Source organism: Cebus imitator, unplaced genomic scaffold (genome assembly GCF_001604975.1).
Source record: "Cebus imitator isolate Cc_AM_T3 unplaced genomic scaffold, Cebus_imitator-1.0 Scaffold27, whole genome shotgun sequence".
NCBI lineage: Eukaryota > Metazoa > Chordata > Mammalia > Primates > Cebidae > Cebus > Cebus imitator.
In genome coordinates this window covers 7,322,760-7,342,312 of record NW_016107342.1, presented here as the reverse complement: position 1 = coordinate 7,342,312, position 19,553 = coordinate 7,322,760, and the positions used below count along the sequence as shown (strand labels likewise).

At 34.8% G+C, this 19,553-nt stretch overlaps 1 protein-coding gene across 12 annotated transcripts in view; it reads right to left on the bottom strand.

Moving 5' to 3' along the window:
* Nucleotides 1–19,553, bottom strand: part of ORC4 (origin recognition complex subunit 4) — a 69,801-nt gene that overhangs the window by 11,286 nt on the left and 38,962 nt on the right. For 9 of the 12 annotated variants that reach the window (XM_037736601.1, XM_017523156.2, XM_017523164.2 and 6 more), the window contains 5 exons: nt 10,922–10,997; nt 10,429–10,514; nt 7,400–7,448; nt 4,728–4,879; nt 1,419–1,592 (listed from right to left, as the gene is read on the bottom strand). In XM_037736601.1, the coding sequence (XP_037592529.1) occupies nt 1,419–1,592; nt 4,728–4,879; nt 7,400–7,448; nt 10,429–10,514; nt 10,922–10,997 (537 nt within the window). Of the gene's footprint in view, nt 1–1,418; nt 1,593–4,727; nt 4,880–7,399; nt 7,449–10,428; nt 10,515–10,921; nt 10,998–13,382; nt 13,407–19,553 lie in introns of those variants that run through there. The other 3 variants (XM_017523162.2, XM_037736603.1, XM_037736604.1) reach the window with 2 other exon arrangements.

Here is a 19,553-nt window from a genome sequence, read left to right as displayed (position 1 = left end):
ATTTTAACATAGAATTATGTAGAGTTGTACTGAAGAGGAAACTATCAGTTATAACAATGGAGAAAAAAGTAATATAAAAATATGTAGGCTTTGAGTCCTTTCTGTAAAAACAACATATTTAGCATGTATGTAAACTCTGCAATGTTATAGACTAAATAATTACTCCATAGTAGAAGGGAAAATTGGCATAGTTTTAAGGGAAACTTCCACTATTTATCATCTATTCTTTTGCACTGATTAAACTTTGTTCAATAAACTTTTATGATTAAAAAAATGAAATGTGACAAAATAGTACTTACATGAGACTATTTTATAATCAAAACAATAATCATTTAAAGAACAAACTAATGCAAAACACTTCCAATTTGGCATTGGTATTTAAGAATTCATGGCATAAATACAATCTATCACTATTGCTTTAAAATAAAACAATCTTTTCTATAGAGTCAGTGAACATAGACTGTGCAATTCTATTCAAAGATCTAATTATCCATACCAGTATTTTAATATTATAAATCAGTCTTTCCCAATTCCTTCAGAACCAGGGACTCTATATTATTTTTCACTCTCAAGAGGCCAATTATTTTTGAGAGTCTACCATAAGGGACTTATTCATTAACAATGTTTTTCAATTATGTTAGTAAATACACACTCACCTGCGTACTCCCTCCTTTCTCTTTCCCAGCTGAAACCTCTTGTCAGCATAATATTAAAAAGATGCTAGTGTGTTGAGCATATTTTAAGCACAGGTAAACTTACAGTCTCAAAGACTTGGCAAATCTTTAAAACAACATAAGAATCTGCCTTTGTGTCTAAGACTCTCAGGTCTCAGGGACTGTGAGATGTGATCACTTATTAGATAATATAACCAGAGGTGCCACAGGCTGGACTGCTTCTTAAGGCCCAACAAAATAAAAGTTGAAGTCGCTAATGAAAACTGGAAAACAAAAAATCCACACATAATAGGTATGACCCACTAACATTTATCATTATTTACTAGTTATTATTATTGCTAAATATGTAAAATATCAAACTACTAACAGAAATCCTAAAGTGTAACTGTGATGTTCTTTTGAGATAGAATTTGGCTGGGAGTGGTGGCCCACACCTGTAATCCAAGCACTTTGGAGGCCAAGGCAGGCAGATCACCTGAGGTTGGAAGTTCAAGACCAGCCTGACCAACATGGTGAAAGCCTGTCTTAAAAAAAAAAAAAAAAAAAAAGAATTTAGGAGATATGACATTTCAACTGTCTGTTTTCAGAAGAAAATTTTTAAAAAGTATATAGTTTGTATTCCTGCAGCTTTATACCCCAGCAATATTAGAAGCTTTATATTAATTTACTAATTTCTAAAATTTGTATTTTAATTGCTTTAAATCACATAGTAAGGAACATTTAACTGTATTCCCTTTAAGTTACCTGAGCATTCTCATTCCACTTCTCAGCAAAAAGCTTCTCTGGAAATTCTGCAGGTAGAGATAACTGTTCTTTAAATATTTTAACATACTGTGGAAAACCAAATGAATTCATTAAGTGTATCTGACGGTGAGAAAATCGTGACTTCACTCTTTTTTCTAAGAGTTCCAAAATATCCTTAAAAACAAACAGAAATCTCTGTAAGATGCATGTTTAAAAACGAAACAAAACAAAACTACTGTATCAATGTTAGAGGTATAAGTAAACTATCACTTATAATTATTAATGTTTAGTCTATAATATATAAAAACTTAAAACATTTATGCAAACTAAATAATCCCCTCCCCCTACCAGCATCTGCTGGCTTGGTGATGCCATGCCTTTTTCTTACCATGTTACTCTCAGCTAATCTGTAACATTCCAAGACCCAATATGATTGTTAACTGACTATACTGAAGAGCTACATGTCACAGTAACATCAAGAGTTTCAATAAGGAATAGAAGAACTGAGATTAAAAAATTAATAGCATGATAGGCAGCAGGAACCAACTTTAGGAGAGGAATGTGGCAGAAATGCAACATGGCATTTGTAAGTTAACTTCTGGCTTTTTTAAAAAATAGTAATGTTTTTAGACCCTATTTGTATTTGTGCTATTTTTCCTTAAGAAATCGGGAATCAAATTTACTGTCAAAGAACACTAAAAACCAAAGGATAACTAACATGTACTACTCGTAAGGACATATAAAGTGTTCTTAAATGAAGAAAATACTTCCACAAAACTGATAGGCATTGGAACTATCAAAGACATCAAAAGCACAATAGGTAAGCTGTCTTCCTAAGTCACATACATGGCAGGAACTGTCATTCCTAAATCTCTTTTTAATACTGAACTTGAGCAATTTTTCAAAATATGTTACAGTACACAGAATACCATATTACTCAACAGTTACATTCCAAGGTATACAACTAAGGGAAATGAAACCAGATAACTGCAAAAAAAAGTGTATGTGAATGTTTGCAGCAGAATTATTTTTAATAGCTTAAGAAATGTAAACAACCCAAATGTCCATTCACTGATGAATGGATAAACAAAGTGTGGTATATCTATACAACAGAATATTATTTGGCAATAAAAAGGAATAAAGGACTGATACATGCTGTAACACAGATCACCCCTGAAAACATGTTAAAAGAAGCCAGTCACACAAAACTATATGTTGTATGATTCAAAAATAACAGTCAGAAAGTAGTCGTTGCTTAGGGCTGGGGAGGGAACAGGGGATTGGGGTGAAGGCTTAAAGGTATGAGGCTCTTAAATTATGGTGATAAATGCACAACTCTATACATAAACAAAAACTCTGTTAATTGTATGATTTAAATGAGCGAATTGCATGGTATAAATTATATCTCAATAAAGTCGTTTTAAAAAACTCCCAACCCCAAATATAAACACTGACATGCTATTTGATAACTAAGAAATTACAGCTAATATAACAATTATATTAGGGAAATATATTTTTAAAGAGCCCTTATCTCCTAAAATTACATTAAGAAAAATACTGATAAAATGACATAATACTTAGTTTTTGCCTCAAAATAATGAAGGGAGGGAATGAAGGGAGATGTAGAGTATAAATAAAACTAGTCTGTAGTAATTGAATCTTGACAACGAGTAGAGGAGGAAAATCAGGGTTCATTATTTATTCTCTCCTATGTATATTGTTGAAATATTACAGAATATAGTTTTTTAAAAGGTGGGTTGGTTAAGCCCAGAAATATACATTTCCATGTCTAGTCAGATGACTCTCATAATACCCAGGTCAAAAAATCATGATATAGCGGAGAGAATTCAAGTGAGCAAAAGGAGATCATGGTTAGTTGAGAAGGAGGACAGGAAAGACTAACAGCCTGAGGTAGAGGCGGGAGGGTGAATAAAAAATTTTGAATGTTTTTATGAGGTCAAATAAAAGTATAGTGCCACCATGTGAACTAAAAGAGAAGAAAGGCTATATTCAGAGATACAGATATTGCACATTTATTTTCTATTAAGAAAGAGTTCTAGGTCACCCATTTAGGTAGACAGTGAAAGTAATAATCTACACAAGCAACAATTAAGAGCCTAAACTTGGGAATGAAAAGAGATGGAAGTACATGATGTCTTTGTAGTAGGTAGTAATGACAGAAGTTGGCAACGTGGGCATACAGGGAATAGTAAAAACAAAATAAAAAAACAAAAATGGGATTACTCCCAGTAGGGAAGAAGATGCTTGCTGACAGTCACTACTCTCTCTATCCTTTTGCTTTCTCCCTATAAACATGGATGGAGATAAAAATGCACTTGAGGCCAGGCACGGTGGCTCACATCTGTAATCCCAGCATTAAGGAGGCCGAGGCAGGCAGATCATGAGGTCAGGAGTTCAAGAGCAGCCTGGCCAACATGGTGAAACCCCATCTCTACTAAAAATGCAAAAATTAGTTGGGCATGGTGGCAGATGCCTGTAGTCCCAGCTACTCGGGAGGCCGAGGCAGGAGAATCACTTGAACCTGGGAAGTGGAGGTTGCAGTAAGCCGAGATTGTGCCACTGCACTCCAGCCTGGGTCACAGACCAAGACTCTATCTCAGAAAAGAAAAAATTACACTTGAAAGAACTGAACAGTTGGAGAATTACATATACAGAACAAAAAAGAACATCTGATAACACTGCTAAGAAGCTACTGACCTTTTATTTGGTCCTTCACTGGGTCAACAACACTTGCCACAGACACTTCCACCCAAAGGAAGATTTTTTGTTTTTGGCAAGAAGGAGGGTGCTTCTTTGATCCCTGTCATAGCCTGCTGCTTTTGGCAAGGAGAAATAAAGATATGTGGAGCACCAGCCAGTGTTGTATGAGGGAGGTTTATACTAAATCCATGCATCATAAATAAGCTAGAGAGTACAGGGAAGGCGGGGCAAATGACAGTCACTCTATAGAGAAACAGCACTGGAAGGAGGACTGTTGAAATATGAATTAGTATAAAGTTTCACTTTTCTGAAAAAGAGCTGTAGGAAAGGAGAAATTATATTTATTAGCATAACCTGATTTCATACTTTTTTCCTCAGTTATTTTACTGGAAGGAGGGAGGTATTCATTAATGGGCTAAGGTAACCATTTACCCATTTTCCCCAATTTGAGTTGAAAAGCAGGATAAATACTGCTGAAACATGCCTAACATAATGACAAAATAAGTGAAAAAAGACTAGTAGTGTCAGCAATTAAGCTTGAATTTTAAAATATTATAATCAAATTTTTTAATAAAGAGAAAGACTTACCAATCTACATGTAAGACCAATAACTGCTATTGGGGTCTGTGCAGATTGAGAAATGTCAAAAAGATTATAGAGAAGTGTTTGGTTTTTATGATGAGCAAAAAGATCAAATTCATCTAATATGAAGATCACTGGGCAACTGCTAGTTCGGTCACCTAAGATAAAATAAGAGCATTACAACAAGAAATTATATCCACCTTTCCTCAGTTTCTAAGCTATTTACTATATTTCAGGTTTTAAAACTTAATTCTACAAACATACTGATAGCGTACTTTGGGTAGGGCACTTACTGATGCATGTACATTCATTCAACAAAAGAAACTATTCAAAGGACAATGATAGCCCCTACTGCTCTCAAGAAGTTCAGTCTAGGCCAGGCACAGTGCCTCATGCCTGCAATCCCAGAACTTTGGAAGGTTGAGGTGGGTGGATCACCTAAGGTCAGGGGTTTGAGACTAGCTTGACCAACATGATGAAACCCCCTCTCTTATTAAAAAAAAAAAAAAAATACAAAAATTAGCTGGGCATGGTGGCGGTTGCCTGTAATACCAGCTACTTAGGAGGCTGAGGCAGGAGAATCTCTTGAACTGGGGCGGCAGAGGTTGCAGTGAGCCAAGATCACTCCAGCCTGGGCAACAAGAATGAAACTCTGTCTTAAATCAAAAAAAAAAAAAAAAAGTTCAGTCTAGTTCCTAGACTCTAGTTTGTTTGAAAAATGTCAAAAATCATTTAAATGACTAAAGACTATTATTTTTATAATTATGTAAACATAATTCTTATTTAATGATTACAAAATTGGCAAAAGACTTTTCTATACCTATATAGAACCAAAACATTTAGGATTAAAATATAAGAGAAGTCACTACTTAATGAACAATACTAATGCTTTAAAAGAGAGTTGTTTACTGAGTAGAAATGCAAAGTATATTTCTCATAGAAATACTTTTTATAAACAATGGTTAGATTATAAAGTTTAACGAAAGCACTTTAACTCCCTTTAAGCACAATTTTCAGCATTTCAACTAAAATGCTTTTCATGGGGAAAAGTTCCACATGATTTTCTTTGTTACATTTTTCTCACTTCAATGATGGAAACTACTTTAGTAAAAGAATTCCTGTAACCTTAGGCTTACAACCTTTATATTTGTGTTAAAAAGTAAAACTATTATCTGACAAAAGAAAGACTTACTTCAACAAATAACAAATACAGTGCCTAAATGATTTAATACTGGTAAAAAACCAAAGGAATTACTCAAAAGTCTAGAAAGAGACCTATGTACTAATATAAAATTTCAGTATTTGATAAAATATTGCATTATACATCAGTGGGGAAAATTAGTCTATTCAAAGTTAGATCCCTACTTTACAGGTCAAATCAAAATTTCCAAACAAATTATGAATTACAAATATATATATTAAATGAAAACATGGGTCAATGTTTCCATAATCTGAAGGAGAGAAAAAACTTTCTAGATAAACGTAACTGTGGAAAACGTAAAACTCTAGTTCAGCAGAAAAGTCCAAACCAAACTTAAGGGAAGAGAAAAATGAAACACAAAAATTCCGATAAGTAAGTATAAGATAAATATTACCAAAATAGGTCAAAGACCCAACAGGAAATACAGTCATGTTTCCCTTAACAACACAGATACGTTCTGAGAAATGTATTGTAGGTTACTGCATCATTGTACAAGCATCCTCAGAGTGTACTTACATAAGCCTAGATGGTATGGCCTACTACACACCTAGGATATATGGCATAGCCTATTGCCCCTAGGCTATGAACCTGTAAGCATGTGATAGTGTAGGCAACTGTAACACAATGGGAAGTATTTGTGTATCTAAACATATCTAAATACAAAAAAGGTACAGTGAAAATACGGTTTTAAAGTCTAATGGGACCACTGCCACATATGTGGTCTATCATTGAGTTAAAAGTGTTATGTGGCACATGACTGTACATAAACCAGGAAATATCAAAGGTCAATAAAAACGTGAAATGATAAGCATCACCACTATCAGAATTATGCAAATTAATCAGAATTATGCAAATAAAACAAAGAACAAAATTATTCCAACTAAACTAAGAGATGAAAGATTTTCTATTAGATGGGCAAACATAAAAATAATTGTTTTTGAGGTTGTGAAGAAAAAGGTACTATCGAATAGTTTTACAAAGTGAATCTTTAAGATAATTTGGTAGTGTTTATTCTTTTAAAGACAGTGCCTTTTAACCCAGAATTCTACCCACAGAAATTTACCCCAGGAAGTATCTGGATGATCATCTAAGTATCTCTTCTTAATTTTAAAAAATTAGAAACACAAGTCCATAATTGGTGATTAATAAATAGCACCTAATAAAACAAGATGAGAATCATAAAAATGGTGATGCAGACCAAAATTCACTGATTACAAAACAATAGGTAAGATAATTTTATTCTTGTAAAATGTCAAATTTATCTCTATCAATAACATACAGCAGGTGAATAAAGATAAGAAACCAAATGCTAATTGAGATAATCATTGCTATGATAGTGGGAATACAGTGATCATTATTTCTTTTTTATGTTTCTGTATTTTATGAGTTTTTCTTTTGGTAAAAGCTTATATTACCTTTATAATCAAGGAAAAAATAAAATATATCTTTTGATACAGCTGAATATGTTAACATTTACCTTTTTTTAAAGCTTCCAGAAGAAATGAAAGGTTTTCAGCAAAGCTTCCCTGAACAACAAAATGAGAAAAAATGACTAAAAGTTTGGTGAAATAAAAAACAAAAGAGGGCTCTCTGGTTCTCAGATTTTACATAAACACTGTATATCTTCTAGTTATTAGAGTCACTGCCCAGACTCTGCTGAGTGTCTCTATATACATCCTATCTAAAATTTAAATATTTAAGCAAAGATAGTAGAGCACTGAAAACAGCAATAAATATGTCATGTATGAAATTTTATATTTTAGAACTTGAGGATAACCAGTCAAAGAAGAAAAAGAAAAGTAAGAAATTTTATATTTTCTGGACGAAATCTGTAAGAATATTAAATTTATTTGAAGGTAGTTTTATAGAGTTGCCATATTCTAAATACAGTTTAAGACCTAGAAATGCATTCTACTTTGTGTTTTCAAACACAATAGGATCTTGCAAGTCTCAAATTAATTTGTACCAGTAAAGAAATAACCATTAATTTAAACGAGATATAAGAAAAGGCTTTTTTGAAACAATAAATACTATAACAATGTTTGTCTATTCAAGAGTATATTGAATAATTTATGTGTATCATAATATGTTTGGCTATGTTTACATGGAATATAGCCAAAACATTTTTGTATACAATTAAATATTCTTGATGAAACTGAACAAGGTAGTAGATGCATTATCCAGGTGCTCCAGATTGTGGGTAGAAGTCCCATTTAAATATTTTTTTTCATTAAAGTTATTAATTTTTATTTCATTCAGAGTTCATAATTTAAAGAAAGAGCCAACTTTAAATTTGAGGAGGTACAAAGGAGAAAAGAAACTCACTTATTTGTTCTCCAGTTGAGATATCTAACATAAAAATAGCATAAGTGTTTAAAAAACTTTCACTGTTGTTATGCTATTTCCAAGATAGGCAGACCAGGAGGTATTATCCATAATTTACTATAACATAACAAAGCCTCGGACATACATAACAAAGTTGGGAGATCAGTGGTCAGGTACTCAAAGGTAGCTTGTCTTTCAGGCTTTTTGTTTAAAAGATTATATCTCATGTTAAGTATATACTTCTATAAATATGTATTTGTGCATGTATAATACAGGTATATGTTTATATCAGACCAGAAAAGCTGTGGGTTGAATTAAGTGATTAGGTGACTTAGGTTCTTAGAGTGTCGAGCCTCTGCCATTTTATGACCTTTGGCAACCTAATTATGCTCTCTGAGCAGAAGCCAAATTTATATAAAATGAAGGAATTAAACTAATAATTTCTATAGCAGTTTTTGTCTATTCAAGAGTATATTGAAGAATTTATGTATATCATATCCTGTTTGGCTATGCTTACTTGGAATACAGCCAAAACATTTTTGGATACAACTTAAACTAATAATCTCTATATGTAATAATAATAATAATAATGAAGATTAGAATGATAAACAATTGTGCCTTTTATTAGTTCACATAAAACCAATATGAATATGTAACATTAAAAAATGTCAGAAACAGTTATCCAGATCAACTGGGAATCAAAAGCCAAACTGAGCATATTTAATAGGAGCTGTCTTTGGCTTAGTATAGGCCACTACCTTCAACATCACATTCTAAACAGAAAGTAGAATATTAGACTTATAGAAGGAGCGTTTCGAAATTGCACTTCAAAGACCTAAAGACTATAGAAGGGACAGATTTACTCAACTTTTTATAGGTTAATTATTAAAGAAAGAAACTCATAAATACTAGGGGTCTTATACAACTATGGCAGTGTCACTGCAGCACAAAGCATACAGTTCAGAGATTAGAGTGATGCCACTGCATGGTCACCAGTAACCAGAAAATGAAATGTATACAGCCCACTCCAAATGCATACTTAGTATGAGGATAAGTAATTTCATCGTGAAAATTCAGGCAGGTGCAAAATTAAATTATCATGTTTTCCTTAGGCCCTATATATTAGGTAAAAGGTAAAACTTTAATACAAGTTTCAAAACATTTCAAGTCAGTTTCTTTTACTGATGTTCACTATCCTGAGACTATAAGATGATATGATAATGAAGTATGAATAAATTCTGAAAACAGAGTAAGATAACTTACATTTGTACAGCACATTAACATCTAGCAAATTACTTTTTAAGTTAAATGATGTGTAATGTTCTCTTTCTTCTTTAGAATAATCCTATGAAGTATAGATAATAAAATAATGCCCAATTAACACGAAAAGAATTTGAATTCAGAGATACTCATTAGCTCAGGATTATCAGGTAGTCAAAGGGCTGTAAGGCATGACTGAAAACCACCTATTGCAGCTTCAAATTCAGCACATTTTCCACCATACACAGGCTACTAGACTCAAAAAAAGTGGAAATACGCTGCTGGAGCACAGTATTTTAAAAAATGTGTTAATTTATCTCCAGAGATAGGGAACCAAAGTATTCACCTTATAGAAAAAGAAATAAACTCAGAATATCTACATAAACTTGGATTTCTTAGCTATTTTACAGCTAGTAAAATCTATGAAAAAATCCAAATATTGTACAGACTTGATGATTAAATGTATCCTAATACATTACACATTTTTATGAAAATATATATTTAAATTTAGAATTTCTTTTTTTTTTTTTTTGAGGCAGTCTCACTCTGTCTCCAAGGCTGGAGTGCAGTGCATGATCTCAACTCACTACAACATTTGCCTCCTGGGTTCAAGTGATTATCCTGTCTCAGCCTCCTGAGTAGCTGGGACTACAGGCGCGTGCAACCATGGCCAGTTAATTTTTGTATTTTTAGTGGAAACAGGGTTTCACCATGTTGGCCAGACTGGTTTCGAACTTCTGACCTTGTGATCCACTCGCCTCAGCCTCCCAAAGTGCTGGGATTACAGGCGTAAGCCACCACGCCCGGCCTCAATTTAGAATTTCTGAACCTCTCCCTACCCTTCCAGAAATATAAAAATACCTGTGCTATAAAGATATTACCTTGAAGCTTATTTAATAAAATAAGTGAAATGATACTTACAAAAACTTTATCTCCAACTACATTTTCCAGATTTAACTGCCTTGTGATTTCCTTTAGGGCGATTTTATCATTGATCTGAAGCAGTCCTAAAAATCCATTTAAAAGTATTTAATTAAAATATCACATGTATTTGATACACCAGGTTATTTTCCAGTTAAGTATATTTTCTCAGTCAAAGCCTGTTAGTTCACATCACTTTCTTTTTAAAACTTATCAATAAAAACATTCTACAGAGTCAAAAAACAATCCTTCTTGGGATTAGGATGATTAAAAAAAAGAAAAAAACCAGAATCCTTCTGAGACTCCTTCATTATTATTATTTTAATTTCTAAAAATACTGTGTATGGTATGCTAAGTAGAAGCTGTAAAACATGGGTCTACTTTTCAAAATCTATTAAAATGGATTTGAAATATACAAGTGAATTTAGTTTCATCATATAAAAACCCCACAATGTTTATATCATCTCCAATGGCAAAATGATGGCATACTTACCATTTAAGTGAACTTGTAATACATTTTCACTCATTTCTTCTATTTCCATGAGTTCTTTCAAAGCATGATTTATTAACTAAATATGAAAAAATTATGAAATAATAATAGGTAAAAGATAAAACGAAGTCCATATTCCTTTTTAAACTACAAGTAGTGAGAACAGAATGTAAATAAATTGACCTCTTTAATAAATAAGTGTTCAAATTCTTTACAGATAAAAGGTTTAACTAGAACATATCTTATCTGACTCTTTTTAAGAAACAAAGGCCAGGACTTATACAATATTTTCTCAATCACCTACCCAAACTTTTAATAAAAATTTAAAAACAACCAAGTTCTAAAATAAATACTTCTCTACATGTCACATTAAACATGTGACATGGCCCTTATAGACTTATGTCTCAGTGCATTACACATCTCTCTGACATTTACTCTACTAAATATCATTATAATCAGTTAAAAGCCTATTGAATTAAAGGTTTCTATGCAGCATACTTTTTTTGTAACACTGTACTTCTCTTATACTGTAATATCATATATATCTCTTCATATTAACATTTGCATTTAAGAAAAGCCAAAAACCTTTCTAAAGAGTAAAAATGGACTGTTCTTTCCAATATTAAAATATAGGATACTATCAAAAAATAAATGAACTGGGAAAAAAAATAAAAAAAAAAAAAAAAAAAAAAAAAAAAAAAAAAAGTAGAGATGGCATCAAAACTTAGGACAAAAAGGATTACTCAGTGAAGGCACCGGGACAACTGGTAAACTATTTTCCAAAACAAAATACTGTTTGTATTTGCAATATGCTACTTATTTGTCATTGCAACACCTTATCCAAAAGGAAAAAAGCAAATATGATCCTCATTTTAAAGTATATAGGTTTCACAACAAGATATCAAAAATAAAAAATTTTCCTGGTTACCTGTATGGTTTTTTTTTTTTTTTTTCTTTTTTTTCCCAGGCAGTGCTGAAGAAAACCTGTATGGTTTTTAAAGCATAGGGAATTCTAGGTCCTCTTAAAAGGAGACAATCTCAAGATATCAGCTGTCATACTACCAGTAATAGCCCAGCTGAGAAGTGACATTTAATGAGAAGTAACATTAAAGGACTGTACAGTGGTACTACTTCACCTCTGGATCAGGTCAGACCCTATAATAGGAGTACATCCACAGATGAAACAAAGTTACTTCCTCAAAATACTGCTTTCAGCAAGTTTTTCTTAGCAATCCATGGTGTTTCCTTTCCTCCATCTCTTGATATTTTGCTTATATATTTTTTCCTTGGTTATGATTTTGTTTTAATTCATAAAATGTTTTATGTTTTGATGAATTATTCAAAACCACTTCAAATCCTTTCCTAAAAGGAATGAGGATATTAATAATACCTCCATTTCATATACGTGTGAAGAGAGTTGTAAGAGGTTTATAACTTTCTTTCCACTGAACTTAAACAGCAACTTATGCTTTGCTTGGATCAGCCCACTAATATTTTATGGGTTGTGTATATGGTTTGAATCGATAAATATATTAGCAAGTGAGTCTTCAAATAATATTAGCTCTAATCTGGGTATTGCTAAAATTTACTATGTAACTAGTTAGGCAATCAACCATTTAAGTTAGCTTTTTTTCTTGAATATGTTATCGTTTCAAATATTTAAACTACATTATACACTAAAAATATTTTGTTGGTTATTAATGTTATACTGACTAACATAACCATCTCCTTTACACATTCTTTGTTCCTAAAATTAAATTTTACAAACATAGCAGGATAATTTTCTTAGACCTCCCAGCATCCAGTAATTTTTATGCTCATAAACTATTATACAATTTACAAATATTGTAATAAACACAGGATTCACCAATCTGCAACTAGGAGGAATATCCTATTTAACCATCTAGCAAATCTGTCTACAGTAAATTCCATGTAGAAGAACATTTTCTAAGGGTCAGGTTACAATGGCTCACACCTGTAATCTGCGTGCTTTGGGAGGCAGAAGCAGGAGGATTGCCTAAGCCCAGGAGGTTGAGGCTACAGTGAGCTATGATAGAGCCACTGTGCTCCAGCATGGGTGACAGAGTGAGATCCTGTCTCCTAAAAAAAAAAAAAATTTTTTTCCCTAGGGCTCAACCTGCCATTTGAAGCCATATCAATTTTTTTTTTTAAATAAAATGCCTGTAATATTACAAGCCACACCCTCTATTGCCTTTTTCAATTAACTATAGTTTGAATTTATGTATTTCTGACTGTTTGGCCAAGTATAGTTTTTTAAATATACTATAATCTTGGGGTTAGGATTAGAGGTTAAAACAAACATAAGGCTATAGTCTTATGTTTTAAAATTTGAATTTATATAATTATATTAATATGGCTAGGCACTGTGGCTCATGCCTATAATCCCAGCACTTTGGAAGGCCAAGGCAGGTCGATCACTTGAGCCCAGCAGTTCTAGACCAACCTGGACAACATAGTGAAACTCCGTCTCTACTAAACATACAAAAATTAGCTGGGTGTGGTGGCAAATGCCTGTCCCAGCTACTCGGGAGGCAGAGGTGGGAGGATTACTTGAGCCCTGGGAGGCAGAGGTTGCAGTGAGCTGAGATCGTGCCACTGTACTCCAGCCTGGGCAACAGAGTGAGACCCTGTCTCAAAAAAAANAAAAAAAAGAAAAGAAAAAAAAATTATTCTATTCTATTGAGAGTTCTTTTCTAAAAATACATTATATCTGATAATTTATTCAATCCATATTTTCTTTCAGGATACTCCCACACATACAACAAATTACAAAAGTAGCACAAGTCAAACAATGCTCCTCATCTTTTCAACCTGTCAATATTAGAGTACATCAGGAATACATGAAACTGTATCAAAATGGAATGCCAGGCAACGGACTCTTCCAGATTCCACTGTAGTAAAACCAAATAAATGACTGCAAAGCGCCAAAATATGGCTGGGGTTTAAGAAACAAAAAGTAGACAAACAGCATGGCCAAGAATAATTGATCCGTTTTATTAACTGATAAATACATAAATACTATGTCTTAATGCTTTTGCTTTTAAATTTCAGTACATTGATTAAACCTATAGGGGTTTATAAAAAGACACTATAGCACGGGAGGAAGAGAACAACAAGCAGATTAAAAAGATTAAATGTAAATTTAAAAGATTAAGCAAGATGGCTGATTAGAGACTTCTGGTGTTCATATCCCCTACAAGAAAGGACCACAGCAATGAATGAACAGCTAAGATTTGTCTGGCGTGTTGAAGGGAGAGTGCTGGAGTGCAGCAGGGGAGTGGAAACGCATGAATAGTGACTGAAAATCCAGGAGGGCATTGTGTAGGCACCTGGCCTCTGCAGCACCATCTCCTGCACCTGGATCAAATCTTCCCATAATCAGGAGGGACTTCCTGTTTTGAGGAAAAGGTAAGCAGAAGATCCCCACCAGCCCTCACTGCCACCACAAACACCTACAGTCCTTACCACAGAAGAATCCCACAGTCCTAGCAAGCCCTGAGTCAAGGTGGAGAGCTGCTGGAATTCAAGCAGTTGCATTGCTCCAGATCATGAAAATAAGGCGTGCACTCTCCATCCCTCACCCACCTATAGACCAACTTGCTGCAGCATGGCACCATTGAGGCCAGAGCCACCTCTGCTGTGTGCCTTGCTCTACAGGCCAGTAGCCACTGCACCTTTCCAGGGCTAGGGCTCCATCTTCATTCCACCAAACCCACATAGGTGGCTGAACACCACAACTCTAGCTGCCTGGAGTCTGAGCCTATAATTGGCTATGACTCTGGTCCCCCACAGCAGGGAAACCAGGCTCTTACTGCCACACTTCTAGTCAGAGGGCCAATCTGGCAGTCCCACCCAGGGCAAACCCTCACTTGAGCTGACCAAACCACTGTGTGGCTCTCTCCCACGAAGGAGAGGTTCCTGAGCAACCAGGCAGCTGACACATTCCTTGGGCTTGCAGAGCAGCTATGTACCCACACTCATGAACCTGAGAAACAGCCCCACAATACTGTGTACCCCTTCCTCCAGCAGACACACCCCTGGCTTGCCCAATGGTCCTGCGTCTACAATCAGGGCCTGAAAATAGCCCAGAAGGTTACCTCTGGCAGTCATGCCCCCAGCCCAGCCAAGCAGCCATGAGCCATGACTTGTACCTGAGAAACAGCCCTATGGGCCACCCATGGTGAATACACACCTTGCACAGGGAGGCCAAGCATCCCTGTGAACACAGACTGGGTCTGAGAAGTAGCCCTCCGGGCCATGCTTGAGCCTGCCAAGCAGTCTTGTGTTCACGTCCAAAACCTGGCAAACAGTGTGGCCTCCCTACAACCCCATCAGACATGCCCCAGGACCAGCCAAGCAATCGTGTGCCCATGCCCCTAACCTGAGAAGTACACTCGCCAACTGCCACTAGCAGACACATACCCTAGCTGGCTGGGCAGCTTTACACCCTAGGCCTACACATCATCCCTGAGGGTTGCCTCTGGCAGACACTCTTTTGGGCCAGCTGAGCAGCCCTGCGCCTACTTCCCAGGTCTACAAAACAGCCCAGTGGGCCATATGCTGCTGAAAAGTTCCTAGGCCAGCCAAGCAGCAGTGTCACAGGCCTGAGAAACAGCCTCACAGGCCACCCCTAGTGGGCATGCCCATAAGCCAGCTGAATAGCCTTGTGCCTGCACCCTGAACCTGAGAAACAACCCTGTGGAACTCCTCAGCAGATATGGCCCTAACCCAGTCAAGCAACTGTATTCCTATACCTCTGGTGGGGTCAAGCAGCCTTACACCCGCATCCCAGGCATCTCCTGGGCCTGAGAAACAAACCAGTGAGTTGCTCCTGGTAAGCATTCACCCAGGCCAGCTGAGCAACCATGTGACTATGCTCCTGGGCACATTAATAGTTCCATCTGCCAGAGGGTCCGATCCCAAGGTGGTTGAACCACCACATACATGCACATGCCCCCAAACTGAGAAAGAGCCCAGCAAACCCACTCCTGGCAAAGCTGTACAACTGCGACCACAAACTCTCAGCCTAGGCCACTGAGACACTTGTAAATGACACTAGTGTGGATTACAACTGAAGAAAACTACACAAAGACCACACTACTGTATCCAAATAGAACCAAGGCCAATGGACCACACCAAACCAACACTCCAGACTCATTCACACAAATAAATATTTCTTTATGACATCAATTCTATAACATTGGAAAAGGCAATTTTACTTTTCTACCTGAGGCATACCAATCAATATATGGACATATTAAACATGAAAAAGCAAGAAAACATGACACTTTCAAAGGAAAACAACAATTCTCTATTAACAGACAGGAATCATAAGGAAATACAGAAAATGAAAGAATTTAAAATAATAATTTTGACAACACTCAGTGAAATTCAAGAGAATACAGATAGAAAATTAAACAAAATCAGAAAAACAATTTGTGATTTGAATGAGAAATTAAGCAGAGATACCATAAAAAAAAGAAACAGAAATCCTACAGCTGAAGTGAATGAAATAGAAAATACAACTGAGACCTTCAACAGACTACACCAAGCATAAGAATTTCTTAAATTGAAGACAAATTGTTTGAAATAACATAGGCAAAAAAGAAAAAAACATAGAATGAAGAAAGCCTACAGGATTTATGAGACATCATTAAGTGAACAAATATTTGTATTATTGTCCTTTCAGAAGGAGAAAAAAAGGAAAAGGTGAGAAAAACATATTTAATAAAACAATAGTTAAAAAATTCCCAGTTCTGGAGAGGAATGGACATCCAAAGCTTTGAAGATCAAAACTCCAAATAGATTCAACTCAAACAGATCTTCTCTGAGGCATATTATAGTCAAATTGTCAAAAGTCAAAGAATTAAAGCTAAAGTGTCAAGTCACTATAAGGGAATCCCTATAATACTAACAGTGAATTTCTTCTTCTTTTAATTAAAAATCTTAAACTCTTTATCCTTTTTTTAAAAAAATAATATTTTAAAACATTTTTCATTCTTCTTTACATTTTAGCTGATTGTTGGAATAAAAAACAGCAGATTCCTCAAGAGAAACCTGACAAGCCAGAGGGGAATGGATGATACTCTAAAAGCTCAGAATGAAAGAACTGTCAGCTAAGAATATAATACCCAGCAGCTTCAGAAATAAAGGAGAAATAAAATCTTTCACAGACAAGCAAAAACTAAGGCAATCCGTCATCACTAGACCAGACTTACAAGAAATGTTGAAGGGAGTCTTATATCCATAAATGAAAAAATGATAACCACCATCATGAAAACATGCAAAATTATAAAACTCACTGGTAGAGCAGATATATAAAGGCAAAAGAGAAAGGATCAAGCCTTAACACTATGGAAAAGCACCCAACTGGAAAAATAAATGAGAGGAAATAAAAAACAAAGGATATACAAAAACAACCAGAAAACAATCACTAAAATGACAGGGTAAATACTCACTTAATGAAAATAATCTTGAATATAAACCAATTAAGTTTCCCATTTAAAAAATACAGACAGGTAGAACAGATTAAAAATAAATAAATAAAAACTCAATTATATGCTGCTATAAGAAACTCACCTCCCCTGTATGGACACACAGACTTAAGGTATAAAAAAAGATATCCCATGAAAATGGAAAATAAAAATAGTAAGAGGAACTATACTTATACGAGTCAAAATAAAAAGTTGTAAAAACAAAGAACATTATATAATAATAAAAGGATCCATTCAACAAAAGAATATAACAGTTGTACATATAAGTGTACCCAACACTGAAACACTCAGATGTATAAAGCAAGTATTATTAGATCTAAAGAGAGATAGATTACATTAAAATAACAGGAAGTTCAAAACCCAATTCTCAGCATTGGACAGATAATTTAGACAGAAAATCAGTGAAGACAGATTGAATTTAAACTTTACCACAGACCAAATGGACCTAATAGACATTTATGGAACATTTCACCCAACAACTGCACAATGTACATTATTCTCATCAGCACACAGAAGATTCTACAGGACTGACCTATGGTTAGGAAACAACAGAAGTCTTAAACATTAATCATATAAAGTATCTGGTCTGGCCACAATAGAATAAAACCAGATAGCAACAATAAAATAACTGGCTAGGTGCAGTGGCTCACACTTGTAATCCCAACATTTTGGGAGGCCAAGGTGAGAGGATCCCGTGAGCCCAGGAGTTTGAGAAAAGCCTGGGCAACATAGGGAGCATAGGGAGACCTTGTCTCTATTTTTTTTTAAAGTAATAATAATAAAAATAAGAGGTGTCAGAGTCACCCCATGTTGGGTACCACTGTTGGGGTCACCACCTGTGGGGGTCTGTCCTGCAGTCCCGGACTCAACAACAGATGAATAAAGTACACTGACACACAGATATTATGCTTTGACAATTCAACTGAGGGTCCATGCGGCTTCTTACAGACTCACTGGAGAGCACTGTAAACAGTTGCAACCACTGGCCCTTACTAGCCAGTGAGACTTGCATTTATTTAGTAGAGTTTAATTGACAAAGGCTTGAGTCAACAACACTAGAGTGAAGATTAAAGCACAGGTTCTGATGCCCAAAGCAAACACCATTAGAGGATAATATCCCTGGTCAACCTTCCCCAGAAAGCGCCATACCACTCAGGTTAGTTTTAAGACCACATGAGTAAACAAGTTAGTTAGGTAAACTCCCCCATATATTCTAGCTATTTGCTTTACTTATTAACTAAATGTAAAGGGTTTAGGCTGCCTTCAGTCGAAACTTCTACTGAAACTATGAAAAAACCCTTAGGCCTTCCAAAAGGGTTTGAGACTATATACTATAACTTTCTCTACTATTTTCTCCTTAATATTTTTGCCACCATCCTGAGTGAATTCCCACAAAAGGAACATTAGAAACTGTACAAAAATATGGAAATTAGACAACATGCCCCTGAACAAACAATAGGTGACAAAAGAAATTAAGAATATTACAGATTCCTAGAAACAAAATGAAAATAGAAACACAACATACCAAAACTTAAGGAACACAGCAAAAACAGTATTAAGAGGCAAGTTTATACCAATATATGCCTACATCAAAAAACTAGAAAATTTTCAAATAAAGAATCTAACAATGCAGTCCAAAGAGCTAGAAGAGAATAAACCAAAACCCAAATTAGTCAAGGGAATAATAAATATCAGAGAAGGAATAAACAAAATTGAGACTAAAAGAATAATATAAAAAATCAGTGAAACAAAAGTTGTTTAGACTAAGAAAGAAAGACCAAAATGAATAAATGAGAAATGAAAAAGAAGACATCACACTGAATATAACAGATATAAAAAGGATCATTAGAGTACTATGAAGAACTATGCATTAATTAATTACAAAACCTAAACGAAATAGGTAAGTTCCTGGACACATAAAACCTCTCAATATTGAAGCAAGAAGAAACAGAAAACCTGGAGAGACCAATAACCAATAGTGAGGTAGAATCAGGAATAAAAAGTCTCCAACAAAGGAAAATCCAGTACTGGATGGCTTCCCTGCTGAATTCTATTAAAACCTTAAAAAATTAATGCCAATTCTTCTAAAACTATTTCAGAAAATTCAAGCAGAGGAAATT